At 37.5% G+C, this 13,281-nt stretch overlaps 3 protein-coding genes across 3 annotated transcripts in view; 1 reads left to right on the plus strand and 2 right to left on the minus strand.

The window, feature by feature from the left end:
- Positions 1-13,281, minus strand: part of LOC126556025 (polyserase-2-like) — a 555,659-nt gene that overhangs the window by 516,252 nt on the left and 26,126 nt on the right. The window lies entirely within an intron of this gene.
- LOC126556328 (glutathione S-transferase) overlaps positions 1-13,281 on the minus strand; it is a 327,848-nt gene that overhangs the window by 157,847 nt on the left and 156,720 nt on the right. The window lies entirely within an intron of this gene.
- LOC126567348 (uncharacterized) overlaps positions 1-13,281 on the plus strand; it is a 34,862-nt gene that overhangs the window by 13,598 nt on the left and 7,983 nt on the right. The window contains exons 2-6 of the mRNA XM_050223576.1: positions 9,548-9,673; positions 10,667-10,998; positions 11,196-11,364; positions 12,272-12,466; positions 13,177-13,243. Coding sequence (XP_050079533.1) covers positions 9,548-9,673; positions 10,667-10,998; positions 11,196-11,364; positions 12,272-12,466; positions 13,177-13,243 — 889 coding nt within the window. The remainder of the gene's footprint in view (positions 1-9,547; positions 9,674-10,666; positions 10,999-11,195; positions 11,365-12,271; positions 12,467-13,176; positions 13,244-13,281) is intronic.

The raw sequence follows: 13,281 nt of genomic DNA on the forward strand, positions 1-13,281 counted from the left end.
GTCGTGCACTAGTCCGTTACTAATCTACCGAGCGTAGCCAACATGTCAATGATCTCTGTAAATTTGTGACCAGGTTTCGAAAAAGGTAAAACAAAATTTCAATCCACCATTATAGTTTCCCAAGTTTAACGCATGTGTTTTACTGGCTTTAAATCTTATACGATGAAGGGTTAATATGATATCAAACTCGAGTGAAATAATGCTTTATCAAATATTACTAAATAGATTCTTATTTGTGGTACTTGCTAGTGTGCTTTATTAGTTTGGGTACTAAATTAATCAAACAGCTACTTTTTTAATATTATTCCTTGTATATAAAAACTAACAGAAACTTCAATGTAGCTTATTGTTTTCTAATGTATATTTTGCTTATTTCCAATGATTGATTATGTCATTTCCTCGTGGTAGGATTTCACTCGCCACGTGATTTATGTACGACGTAAATTCAATATTGTCCCTTCATCCATCGGTGCCCTCTCTGTTTCTCGCACAAATATGTAAAGACGCGGCTTGTATGCTTAGCTCAACGCTTCCCCTCGTTATGCCCTGTTGATGATTGTTGATATTTTGTGTCGTCAGATATTTATAGCTAGGAATCGACCAAACCCCAAAATACACCAACCAATGCATATAATGCGCAATAGCACGGAAGATTGAATTATTTATCCATCATTTGCATCACGGTGTGCCCCGTGGCAGACTTTTTGAGCCAAGTATCTAGAGAATCTGCCTTGAATTTAATGTTTTCCGTTGTCAGGAAATGGTTTAAGAACGAATTAACGAGGAAGTGTATATTTTTTCAACGAATAAACCATTGCTAGAAAGACAAATAGAACCCAACGGACGCACTGCAGAAATGGTTTCATTTGCCCACTCTAGTGCTTCAAGTACAAATTGTTCCTCTGTGAATGAATGTGGCTTTTTTATTCCACAGCCAAGCACCTCGGGACAACTTTGAAGTATTTTAACCGAATAAAAAAAGTCCATCAGAAAAATAAGGAGGATTTAATGCCATTAGTTGGACAAATGCTATAGTTAACTCGTTGTTTGGCTATGTTTGGGATATCGTGAGAAGTTCAGTTGACCTTCCTGTTGTGTTACGAATGCACATAATTTTTAAAATCTGTTCTTCCGTTAACCTTTTGAACTGTTGAACGATTGTAGATAACCTCATTGTAATAAAAATAAATCTTGGTGTCTGGTGTGTTAAACCGGAAGCTGCAGGTGTGGCTCGATTAAAATTGTACTTATAGTTACTTAACCTTAAACAACATCAGTGAAATTTGTTGTATGAACAGTTATTTGTGTAATCCTTAGTTATTCTTCTTGGCTTACCGACCTTCTAAAGTAACGCTGGCCATCGAATGGCTTACTAGACCTCCCGATACCTTCCTAGTCAGCCCTCATCACTACGGAGGGACGGTCTGGATGCGATTTGAACCTCGGTCCTGCCGTTTTCGCCTCGCCACTGGCCTGGTGGTGAGACGCCCCAGTACAAAGTGTTGTTCTTTTGTGTATTCTGCATAAATGAATGGTCGTGTTAGTGGAATTACCTGAATATATGGACATGATTAACCATTCAGAGTCAAAAATATCCTCAAGCATCTCCGATGATACATTTCATACGAGCAGACGAGCATTAAAATGAGTAGAGTTGTGCATGTTCTCGCAATTAAGTTTTTTTTTATTAGCTTGCCACTGAAAAGCTACGTTTGGTCATGAACATGCTGGTATTAATTCAAATTCTATGTTTGCAACAGGAAGATCCATCCCAGCGGCTCTGTTTTTGGTTGTTTAACTGTAGTGAAAATTTAGTGTAATGGAATAATAGAACTTCAAGCAATAATTTATTTTCAAGCTTCAAAAGCTTCAAAATACTTCAATAACGATAATTGTTTATTTTTTTGACAAAGTAAAATAACTGCTAACTGCGGCGCTCTGTACACTGTCTATCGTATCTGGCTATGAGTATGTATATCAAACATCTTCAAATGTCCAGTGGATATGTAGGCCAAGTTTGACAAAAAAAAAAAAAAAAGAATAGAAAAATAGAAAATGAAGAGAAGAGAAGCTGTCGTTGCAAATGTGTCAAAACGATTATTTGTAACTAAATGCATTCACTCCCATCGAGCAAAATAAAAGAAGTTGTTATTCATATTTTGGATTTAACACCCTATTATTACCCGTCGCCGAGTGACCAACACAAGCTGTACAAAACGCAAACGTGCGGCAGAGCAAAAAAAAAACTGCTGACATAATAATTATTTCATATTCATCTCGTCAGCAAAACCCCGTCCAGCTACCAGTACGCAGCTAGCGCTGATCAGGAATGTGAAAGATGAAAAACTGTTCGCGTGAGGTGTTCATTCGGATCCAACGAGCGAAAGAGTCATGAAAAAGTTGGCCAAAACGTTAATCTATGTACATGAATGGTTCCCTACATTCCCCAAAAGGGGGGTGTGTTTGGCTTTGTGTAGTTGAGCATTCATTTTTTTTGCTAAGCATACTCAACACCAATAAGGATCGCAAGCGTGTCTTGTTCGATAATTATACAGCAGTTAAGGAATTACCAAAATTGTCCATTGCGATTAGCAACCAAGGCTTGATAGATTTTTTTGTGCTCCCCTGTGTGTAGCCTAGATGTGATGAGGTTGAAGACTGAAAGGAATGTCTTATATTAACGTATCCATCAAAATTTATTCAAACTTGAGTAGAAATCTTTCTTGTTGGTAGAAAGCTTGCTGCAATATTATTAGTTTGACATTTGGTACTTGGTACAAGTTAATATACAATGACTTTGGTTACTATGCAAAATCACATGTCATATTTTTGTGGAACTAATGTATTAATGTATGTATTAATGAGCATATGTAGACTAAAACTCTTTCTCCTTCTTCTTGACTTAACGACCTAATTACGACGGCCATCGAATGGCTTACTACACTTCCTGATAGATACCACGTAGTTGGATAGACAGTCTTCACTGCGGGGGGGACGGTCCGGATGGGATTTGAACCTCGGTCCTGCCGTATGAAGACCGACGCCGCTGTAGCCTTGACCACCGAGTCGCCCCCGGTTTTGAAGACTATGTAATCCATGTCATCTTCTTAGAAGCAATAGCCTAGAAAGGTCTTGGGTTGGTACTTCTGGCTTCCTTGAAGAAATGAGCCGCTTACATCGAAAACCAAAGAATACAGTGTCATGTTTTGCGGTAAATGCATTTTTAATTATGGCCAGACTGCAATCACGACGGCATGAAACGGAGGGGAATTTTCAAGCCGCTACTTAAGTAATGGATCGACCTCGTGAACTAGCGAAGATTTATTTTTCAGATCAGGGAAAGCAAAGGATGTGACGGCTGATTGCCAAAGATTTATTAGCGTCAAAAGGTGAAGCTTTATTAAGGCCATGTGTGATAAAAGATTTACAAATTATTTTTAATTTCACCTATTATCTTAGTTTCTAGAATCGCGTTGACGTTCACGACATAACATTTGCTGAATCGCCTTGTCCAAAATAAGTCTGGACATGCTGGAAATATATAGTAATAAGCAGAAGGTTTAAATATTTGCAGTTTTAGGTTCAATTGTTTTGTGTATTGGAATTGCAAGTATTGTAATTTAAAATGGCAGTAAACTAATAAAAAAATGAACTGTTTCAACTGTTTTTTGTTGAGTTTTTCTGTGATTGTAATACTATTATTTTATTATCTTATTTTAAACTGGTTTCGTTCCTCAGAGTAAAGTTTTCTGATCTTCTATCAAGTTCTATAAATCTGTAAAAATTCACACAAAGTTAACTCCATAGCAAATTGATGTTGGCGTTATGGTGGGACCGAATGTGCATTTCTTTGTCAACCTGGCAGTTTCAGTTGCTGTGGAGGGGAACAATTGGCAGTTGCCTACGCACTGATTGCGCTGATCCGACTCTGACGCGATTTTTCAATCCTCTTTTGGAGTTGTTCTAGTTACTGTTCCAGTTTGCTTAAGAAAGACGTAAACCATGTAGTAGTAGGTATGAAGGTGTTAGTTTGTCACTCCGAGTTGTTGTGGGAAGAAATTTTGCAAGAGTTTCAATATCTCCAACGCAGGAATATGTTGTTCTTTCCAGCATTGGCCATGACTCAACCAAGTTCGCTTTGCATTTACACAGACTACTCCCGATGGCTGGTTTTCCAGTTAGTTACAGATATTTGATTCATACTTAATTTGCTCAACTACCTGACCATACTTGTTACAAAGAGGAATCCAAATGCAAAACATTTTATTTGTTTCTTGTGATGCATGATTTGGCGCTAGGTAAGTGTACGTCGTTAACACTTTGTATTACTAAATCGTATTACAAAACATGAATTTAAACCACGCTGTCAACGACGGTAGCAAACAACGCTAAAGTAATTATTCTCCGCACTCCGCACTGCTCGCAAATTGATATCAATTCTTTCTACACCAAAAAACCTGTTGCGTGGTAACCTTGCTTTATGAATATCTCCTCGCCGACAATTCAGCCTTTATTATTGGGCTCCAAACACTTAAATGGCAAAACGTTTTCACCTTTCGCCGATTCGGACGATTCGGTATTATGTGCATTGGTGTGACCCTCAGATGAAAATGGAAACAAGCGCTCGTTGCCAGCATCGAAAAACTCGCCGTTTAGTGCGATGAAAAGTAAAGAAAAGAGTGATGGAAATCTATTCACGCTACTGACGTTTGGTAGTTATTTATGAAGAAGTGTTCAAAGGGAAAAAAGTGGGTGCTGGAAAATGTAGAAAAAAAACTCACACACTTAATCAATAAACATCTTTTCTATAGCAACACTTTTTCACAGTACAGTGCAGCTAACTGTGACGATCGCAGACGAACGTTTAGATCCTCGGCCGTTTCCAATGGATGTATTCGGTTCCGCTAGTTGGCTGATCATCTGGCAGAGTGTTGCTTGAGCGAATAAACCAAAATTTCGCACAAAAATGGTCAACATCGACTCCTTCCGCTACTATCCTCCAGTCTGTCAATGCGAATTTACGGCTTGCAAACGTTTTTCTGCAAAACGAAAAGGCGAAAAGATTGCGCTTTGGCTGAGCACAGGGGATTTTTCCTGTAACCGTGTCTTGTAGCAAAACTACCGCCACTAACTACAACATTGTTGCATATAGCAGCCGATATTGGCCTTCAAAATGCGGCTAGGGGGGTTTTTTTAATGTGAGATTCAACCCCAACGGGGTGTCTGTGTTTGAGCAATCGTAAGGTGCGTACTGAAGGATGCGAACGCTGATTCTTCGTATAAGGCAACGGTGATGTGCCATGTGGATGGTACCTAACCCGGTATAAATTTACATACGCACGCATCTTTAAATCGATGGGTACCGAAGAACCGATCAGATTTCTGCAGCGGCCGTAAACGAGCGCTTCTTTAGGACGACGTTCGTATGCGAAGAGTGTCATTAAAACTACAAAAAAATCCTTAGGCTTGCTACAGAGATCGAGAGATAAACATCTCTATTGTTGCGAAGGTGTTGCGTGATGTTATGCTTAATAAGTAAAAATAAATTTAACCCATTCGTTAGTTGAGGTTAGTTGAGGTTAAATTCTTATCAAGACACCAATGTCTTGATAAGAATTTAGCAATTTGGAGAATATTATGTTTTCGTTTCTTTGAGATACAGCTGACTATTTTGTAGAACGGTCCAAACTGTTTAAAAGTTTAGGTTAGCTACAGTTTTTACCTAAAACGGGCGATATTTATCGATGTTTGTCTCGGTAGAACGGTCTTTGGTGTAAAATCACAATTTAACCGAGTGTTGAATAAAAATGCCATTATTTTCTGCAAACCGATTATCAAACGACAAACGGAATGTGCCCAAGGTGACTCCAACCCGCGTTAGTAATCCATTTTAGAAACTATATTAACACTTCAAAGCCAAAGCGACACTACTAGCGACGGGTATTATTTTGTCTCCAATGGATTGTCATGTTTGTTTTTACGCCCCGTTACCGTGTGACGCTTGTGTACGTATATGCAATTGCCCGGTGATTCGGTCCTTTTACTGTTGTGCACAATTCAAAAGTCTGCTTTCCATGCTCGTGTTGTTCCGTGTGCAGCGATGCGTGTAAAAATACCAATAATGTTGCGAACAAAAATGCACGACAATTCGTACGATCCATGATATGCCCCTCGTTGGCAATCGGGAAATGGAGGGTTTTAACAATTGGCTTTATGCTGCCATGCGATGGTTTTAGATATGCCAAACGAGAGACGAACAGAAATGGTTTCTACCTTCGGTGGAAATACGCGCAAGGCAAAATGGGAGGAAAATTAAGTATACCAACCTCCGGACAAATGATAGCCAATGATGCGTTGCATCGCTCGACCGGCGAGTCTTTATGGCATTGGTTTTAAAGCGGACACAGACGAGACCTACAAATCCCATGGTGTGTCCTCAATGGCCAGATCTCTGGCCCAAAGCAGATGGACAGCAATTGTTTTTGGTTGTAAGCTACAGCAACAACAAAAAGGGTTGGCCGGTAGGTCATCACATTCCTGGGATCGAAAAGCACAAACGAGCATCACTATTCTTCTATTTTTCTGCAATGGTCACCGTCCCAAACCTAGCTGCAGCAGGTACGGTAGTTGGAACTTCAGAGGAAGCGCCCGTTTTTTTGTAACTGGATTGGAATTTAAAGTTTCGCACCATTCTGTACATAGGACAAAGCTTAAGTAGGATAGTGTCGGCTAATAGTCCATGGAAGACAAATAAAGAATTATCTCGAGGCCCAATGGATTGGCAAAGAGTCATGGGATAAGTGTTACGACGATCTATTTTGTTTCACAAAAATGGAGTAGTAGTAGTAGTAGTATTGCATATTTATTGATTCGTTTTGTTTAACAATCTTGTTTTGCTATTGGTACCGCTCTTAAGACCTTAACTCAATGTTGTGGGGATTAACTCGCATTACGAATTTGGAACATTTTTACATAATTTGGAAGTTGGAATAGGGAAAAATTGGAAAAAACCCTTTTGTTTAAATTTCACTTATAACTATCCTCTACCTAAGTTCTTAATGCTAAAAGTAAACCTAACTATGTACAAAAATACCCCTGCGGGCATTTGGAAGTATTTATTTTTCAAGGAACTCTTTGACTTTTTGCAATCCGGCAATTCTATGTATTTCGTATGTACTGTGCCATGGGGGGAGGTCGAGAATTCTTTTTAACATTTTGTTTTGGAAAATTTGTAGTTTTTGTTTGTGAACACTGGCACAGTCTGCCCATATTGGCGATGAGTGGAATATTGCTGGTCTTATTACTGTAGAATAAAGTAATAATTTGTTTTTTACATTAAGTTTAGAGTTCCTATTTATGAAACTATATAGCGTATGTGCAACTTTTGATCCGCTTAGGATTTTTTCTTCTATATGTTTCTTATATGTTAACCTTTTGTCTAGAAATACACCAAGATATTTAACATCGTCTTTCCAAGCGATCTCCCGATCACCTATCTTAAGCTTGCGATCTGGAAGATTTTTAACACTCGTACACCGGGAGAAAAATATGGCTTCTGATTTGTCTTGATTGATTTTTAATTTCCATCTAGTGCAAAAGTTTTTGTATTTTCTGATTCCATCATTTAAGGAGTTGATGATTATTTTAGGATCCTGCACAAAAATGGAGTAAAAATCAGAGCTTAACTGGACAGATCATAAAAGTTTGTCTATAGATCGAAATGTGATCATATAAAAATAAAATTAAAACATTTATTTTATTATTATGCAACACTTTCTCAATATGAATGTGTATCTATTTAAATTACTACAAATACGTTTTTTATTCGTGAAGAACTTACCAAACAATATTCTCAAAACCCAACAAATCCATTGTTGGTTATTCAATACATTTCACCTCTAGAAAACTGCTCATCGATCTCTCCACCATCCTGCATGGTGTTTAGCCAAAGCGATTTAATTAAATTTCTAACATCTGCGAGTGTAAGAGCTTCTTGACAATGGGATTTCATAAAAAAGATAGTGTGTGACTGAATGTTATGCAAAGGCGTTATACTTCCGGTGTTGCATGCATGCACATTATTATTTTACTTCGGATGTACAAGTTTGCTTTCGATTTAACACTGTTTCATAATTAGTATTTTGATGAACCAGTAGTCGCTTACCAATTTTAGCGTAAGGTTCAAGCAAACTCGAATAATGTTGGCACGATCATCACCGTTGTCGTTGTTGTATTTTTTTCTCCTTCAACTTTTGCATTCATTTTGCTTTCCTCCAAACAAACAAAACGATCTGAATTCGGCGGCGGGAATATAGTTGAGTTGCATAAGTCTTGCCTCTGACACGTTTGCAACGTGAAAGGATGGGGGTTGAAAATGACAATGCCACCGTAACAGTGTGTGGCTAAGGTTAGTAGTTTAAGATGGTGCAGGGAAAACAATAAAGCGCCGCAACTAACTGCATTGTACGTGAGCGAAATGTAGAACTTTATTCTTACGACAATGCGCACGGTTAGCGCACTAGAGATTTGTTTCTGTTTGCAAGTTTTCTCAAAATATTCATTGTTAGCTCTGTAGCAAAGGGAAACAGACAGCAATTTCGATGGCGTTGGCGTAGCAGAGATCTATTCGGCATAACAGATAAAACATTTTTTGTTACACTGGCATCTATAACGCATTGAAATTAAAATCACAGCATTTTAAGTATTTAAATCTGCAACTTCGTTTTCAATTTTTTTAAATTATAAATAAAAACTCTTCGTATGATAGATATCCAAACACGTTCATTTGCCAAGCAATCACGTAAGCCCGGAAGCTAAATAAATTACCCAATTTCTCCAGGTTTCCTGTCGGTACACATCATTTTACTACATCGTTTGCAAATCGCCGTACTTTAGCTGGGACGATGATGAGACTGTGTTAGTAAAAAAAAATGAAGCTCCACCCTTAAGATTGTAAGCTTTACATCCATTAAATGATGAAGCCAACGGGAATGATGCAGTCGGTTGAATAATTTGAAATTAATCTAATCATATAATACATAACATCTACCTTACGATATGCAGTAAAGGGAGATATGTCCTACTCAGTCTATAGCAACATTGAATTGGATATTTTAATTTGAAGTTCTCTGATAAATTCGGCGTTAGTTTCGGTCGATAGACAACTGTGTACCACCCTCTTAGAGGTTACAATCAGCGAGGTTAAATGAAGGACAAGGTTTGTTTCGTGTAAACACACCAACCGTCATAAAAGTTTGAAAGACGAAACCTCATCGTTCATTAATAACGGAATGTATTATTCACATTCCTGCCCAAATGATAGCATACATGTGCAGGATGGTGAACTCTCTAGATCAAGCCGTAGTTATAATTATGTCCTTAAAATTTATTTGGCATTAAACATGGCCTGTGAAGAAATCCGTAAATTAGATTTAACGTCATATGTGACCTAGCTGAAGTCTTATATTTTATTCAAAAACATTCCCGCAGCTGATGTAGCTAATGTCGTCAGAAGTAACTAACGTACTTTTCTTCTTTCGTTTTGTAGGAACTGAAAGAAAGCTTCAACTATGGATTATTCTCTCCACCATCAAACGGTAAAGCCGGCAAATTCCTGGATGAAGAACGGCGGTTAGGGGATTACCCATTCAACGGACCAGTGGGCTACTTAGAGGTATGTATAAGTTATACGATTTGATAAGCTATTACGTGTGGTATGTTATGGATTAAGCGATAATTTAAATGTTTTAAGCAATAGTGAGTTTTCATTCGTCTGATAGTCTGGATTCATCTGAAACATCTTACGTTTTTACATTAGATTGTCTGTAATTGTATGCATGATCAAGCAACTTAATCGCTCTTATCCGGTATCCGTAGCCAACCTACAAGTTACAAGCGCATACAAATGCTTTCCAACTTATCGTTCACGTTTAGGGACGCTAACAATGGATGATCACATAGATGGTCAGTTACGGAACGGGAGTTCATTGTTTTCAATAAAATTTCTCTAAGATGGAGGGGACGAGCACAGTAAGCGCGTGCATTAATTCGGGCACAATTCTATGCTCCACCAGATCTTGGAGACGCAGTTCAGTGAGCTCGAAACAAACGCGACGCGAGTCAATAACCGTAATTTACATATGCTCGCACGCATCTCGTCAAATAATCGACCATTCGTACATTGCGTTCATTCAATTTTGTCGCGGCCAATGCAACTCCGCTTGCATGTGAAACATCTAATTTATTGTTTGTGCATGTTAGATAAAGATAGTCGTTCCAGTTTTCTCTTAAACCATTCGTTTGCTGCACTTTCTTCGTGTCTTGCATATTCGTGTAGATTGTTTGTATAGAAGGTGGGAAGCATATGTTAGTACAACAGCCAAATGTCTGGTGTCTAGTTTGAAATATTTATCGAGTGTTCACCCTTTATCTTAACAAAGTAGAGATCATCAGGAAATGAACATTGCAACCTGCTAGTCAAAGTTTTTGTTGAACTAGAAAATTTTATAAAACAAGTATTTAGTGTGACGAGTCAAATTAACCACAAGTGTAACTGTCAAAAAACTATAATAAAATGTCAATTAGTGTACGCATGATATTAGCAATCTATTAACTTCATCCATACATATTAAATGTTGCTCACTATTATCCTCTGACCTATTTCTAGCTAAAATATAAACGACGTGTCTATAAGATGCTCAATCTAGACGAACGTCAACTGAAAGCGTTGCACACTCGGGCCAATTTGCGGCGCTTCATTGAGTGTATAAACAGCGGCCAGGTGGAAAAAATCGCCAAGATGTGTGCCAAAGGGTTGGATCCGAACTTCCACTGTCAGGAAACGGGCGAAACGCCGCTTACCATTGCTACCGGTTCGAAAAAACCCAACAAGCTGTTAATCGCGCTCGTAAACGGTGGAGCCCTGCTCGACTATCGGACCCGGGACGGTGCCACCGCACTACATCGAGCCGTTGAACGCGACAGTCTGGAAGCAGTAAGGTAAGAACTGAAATCGTGTTTGAAATTAGCAGTATTGTCCACTACAATAAAATGGTACAAATCTTGATGAAAGAAAAGAGCAACTCAGCTGAAGTGAGCTATTCGAAATGGAATCCAAACTCATTTAATGGAGTAAAATATGTATGTTTTAACACTCTAGCAACATAATATAATAATGGATATTTGCTTCATTTTAGCACACTTTTGGAACTGGGAGCATCGCCAAATTATCGTGATACGAAGGGCCTAACGCCGGTATACTTGTCTGTAACACGGAGAACAGATCCCAAAATCAGTGAAGTACTCTTACACGATCATGCCACACTAGGCATACAGGACAGTCAAGGCTGGCAGGAAGTGCATCAGGTATGCTAATCGTTTATGCGACATGAACAATATATTAAATACTTCCATCCGAGCAAATGCTATCATTACAGACGGAAGATGGTAGCATTCTATTGTAGTTCGGGGTCTGTAATTTGTATTAGTGTTGTTTTTTTAATTATTTTAATTTCATTGATTTGCTGGTGATTGGGTCTAAAGGATTCTTGATAAAACATTGAGAAGAGGAACCCAAACAAGCGTCTTATGAATTTATTTATTTTACATGTTGTCATAAGAAAATCGTTCCTTATTCGCGATATTTCTGTATTGAAATATCAGACTTCATGGAGAATAGCCACACCAGCAAGATATTTCTTTTATTGCATTGAATTCAAATTTTACATGAAGTAACAAAATTAAGTTTAAGGGTATGTAAAGTAAAACGAACGAGTTTTAGTTCCTTCTTAAAAACATATGAGTCCTCGATACAAACTTCTAATGTGTAATGTGTCGCTTTCCACAAGGGAACGTAAACGACAGATATCGTAAAGAAACAAAATTACCCTAAGATTTTCATTGTTTTGGATTCTCTCACAATATTACCGTTCATTTATCTAATGATACTCTTTGTTATTCTTTTTTCTTTCTCTTTCCTATATCTTAAATTTCTCTAATGTTTTAAATAAACAATGCCGCTCTCTAATTTTACAATACACTCTACACTATAACTTCAAACACTATTTTGACTCTTCACCTACGTTACATTACCATATGATATAAACAACACGATCATACACCCACATCACACTTTCTCCTACTCTGGTCCTTACCCTAATTGGGATGACAATACTTGTCCTTCGGAATATCTTTTTGCACAACACCGTGACCTTTACCACTTACCTTTTTTTAATGACTATGGCGTGTGTGATGTGCGTATGCGTGAGAGTAGGCTTGTCGGAACGGGTTAGTTCATCATTTAGAGCATTTATTGTTCTACGGTGCGGATATGGATGGTCAAAACGCTTCCGGCAATACGCCGCTGCATGTTTGCGCTGTTAACAATCAGGAGGCTTGCGCTAGAATGCTACTCTTTCGTGGTGCCAACAGAGGCGCACTAAACTATGCCAACCAGACACCGTACCAGGTATACTATTACTTTTTATCAATAAATTAGATTTTTCCTTATTATTTCTTTATAGAGTTTATAGTAAATGTAGTGTCGAGTTTGTAATAAATGCAATCTTTCTGGTCACACCGATTCGTACAATAAACAGCAGTACAATTTGCAATGTTTTTCAGTTGATAACACAAGCGTCTACATGTTTGAAATAATGTACTGTTGAAGATAATAACGAAAGTTCTAAATTGCTTCAATTGTTTCTATCAAGAACATTGTTTTAAATAAGTGGACATTTTATTTTATGACTTGGGAAAACTGTACTCAATTTGGAATACACGTTAAACTTTTATTTGAAACTTTTATCAAAATTATATATCCCTTTAGTTTTCGTTAAAGTATTAGTAGTGTTTTTGTCAAGTATTAAAATGTTGTAGTTATTTATGTTTTATTTTCTTATAACATTTTTGTTTTATTGATTTGAGGCAGGATTACATTATTTTTCTAACGCATAAAATACATTGGTAGAAGCACAATTGTTTGTTTTTTGTACATATTATATGATTTGGTTTAGTGATTAGCTAGTCTTTTATAATATTTAGTTTTCTTTATGATTATTTAATTTGTTACTTTTTTTAAAAAGATTTTTTTTTTGTGACATATATACCATTTAATGATTTTGTGACAGCCTACTAAATAACACTTTGTTCTATGTTTTATCCTGGAAAATTTCTCAGGTCGCCGTTATTGCTGGTAATCTCGAGTTGGCTGAAATGATTCAAAATTATAAAAACGAGGATATTGGTAAGTGGCACAGTGAGTTGAACTATGCGAACCGTTGT

Source organism: Anopheles maculipalpis, chromosome 2RL, assembly GCF_943734695.1.
Source record: "Anopheles maculipalpis chromosome 2RL, idAnoMacuDA_375_x, whole genome shotgun sequence".
In the NCBI taxonomy this organism is placed as follows: Eukaryota; Metazoa; Arthropoda; class Insecta; order Diptera; family Culicidae; genus Anopheles; species Anopheles maculipalpis.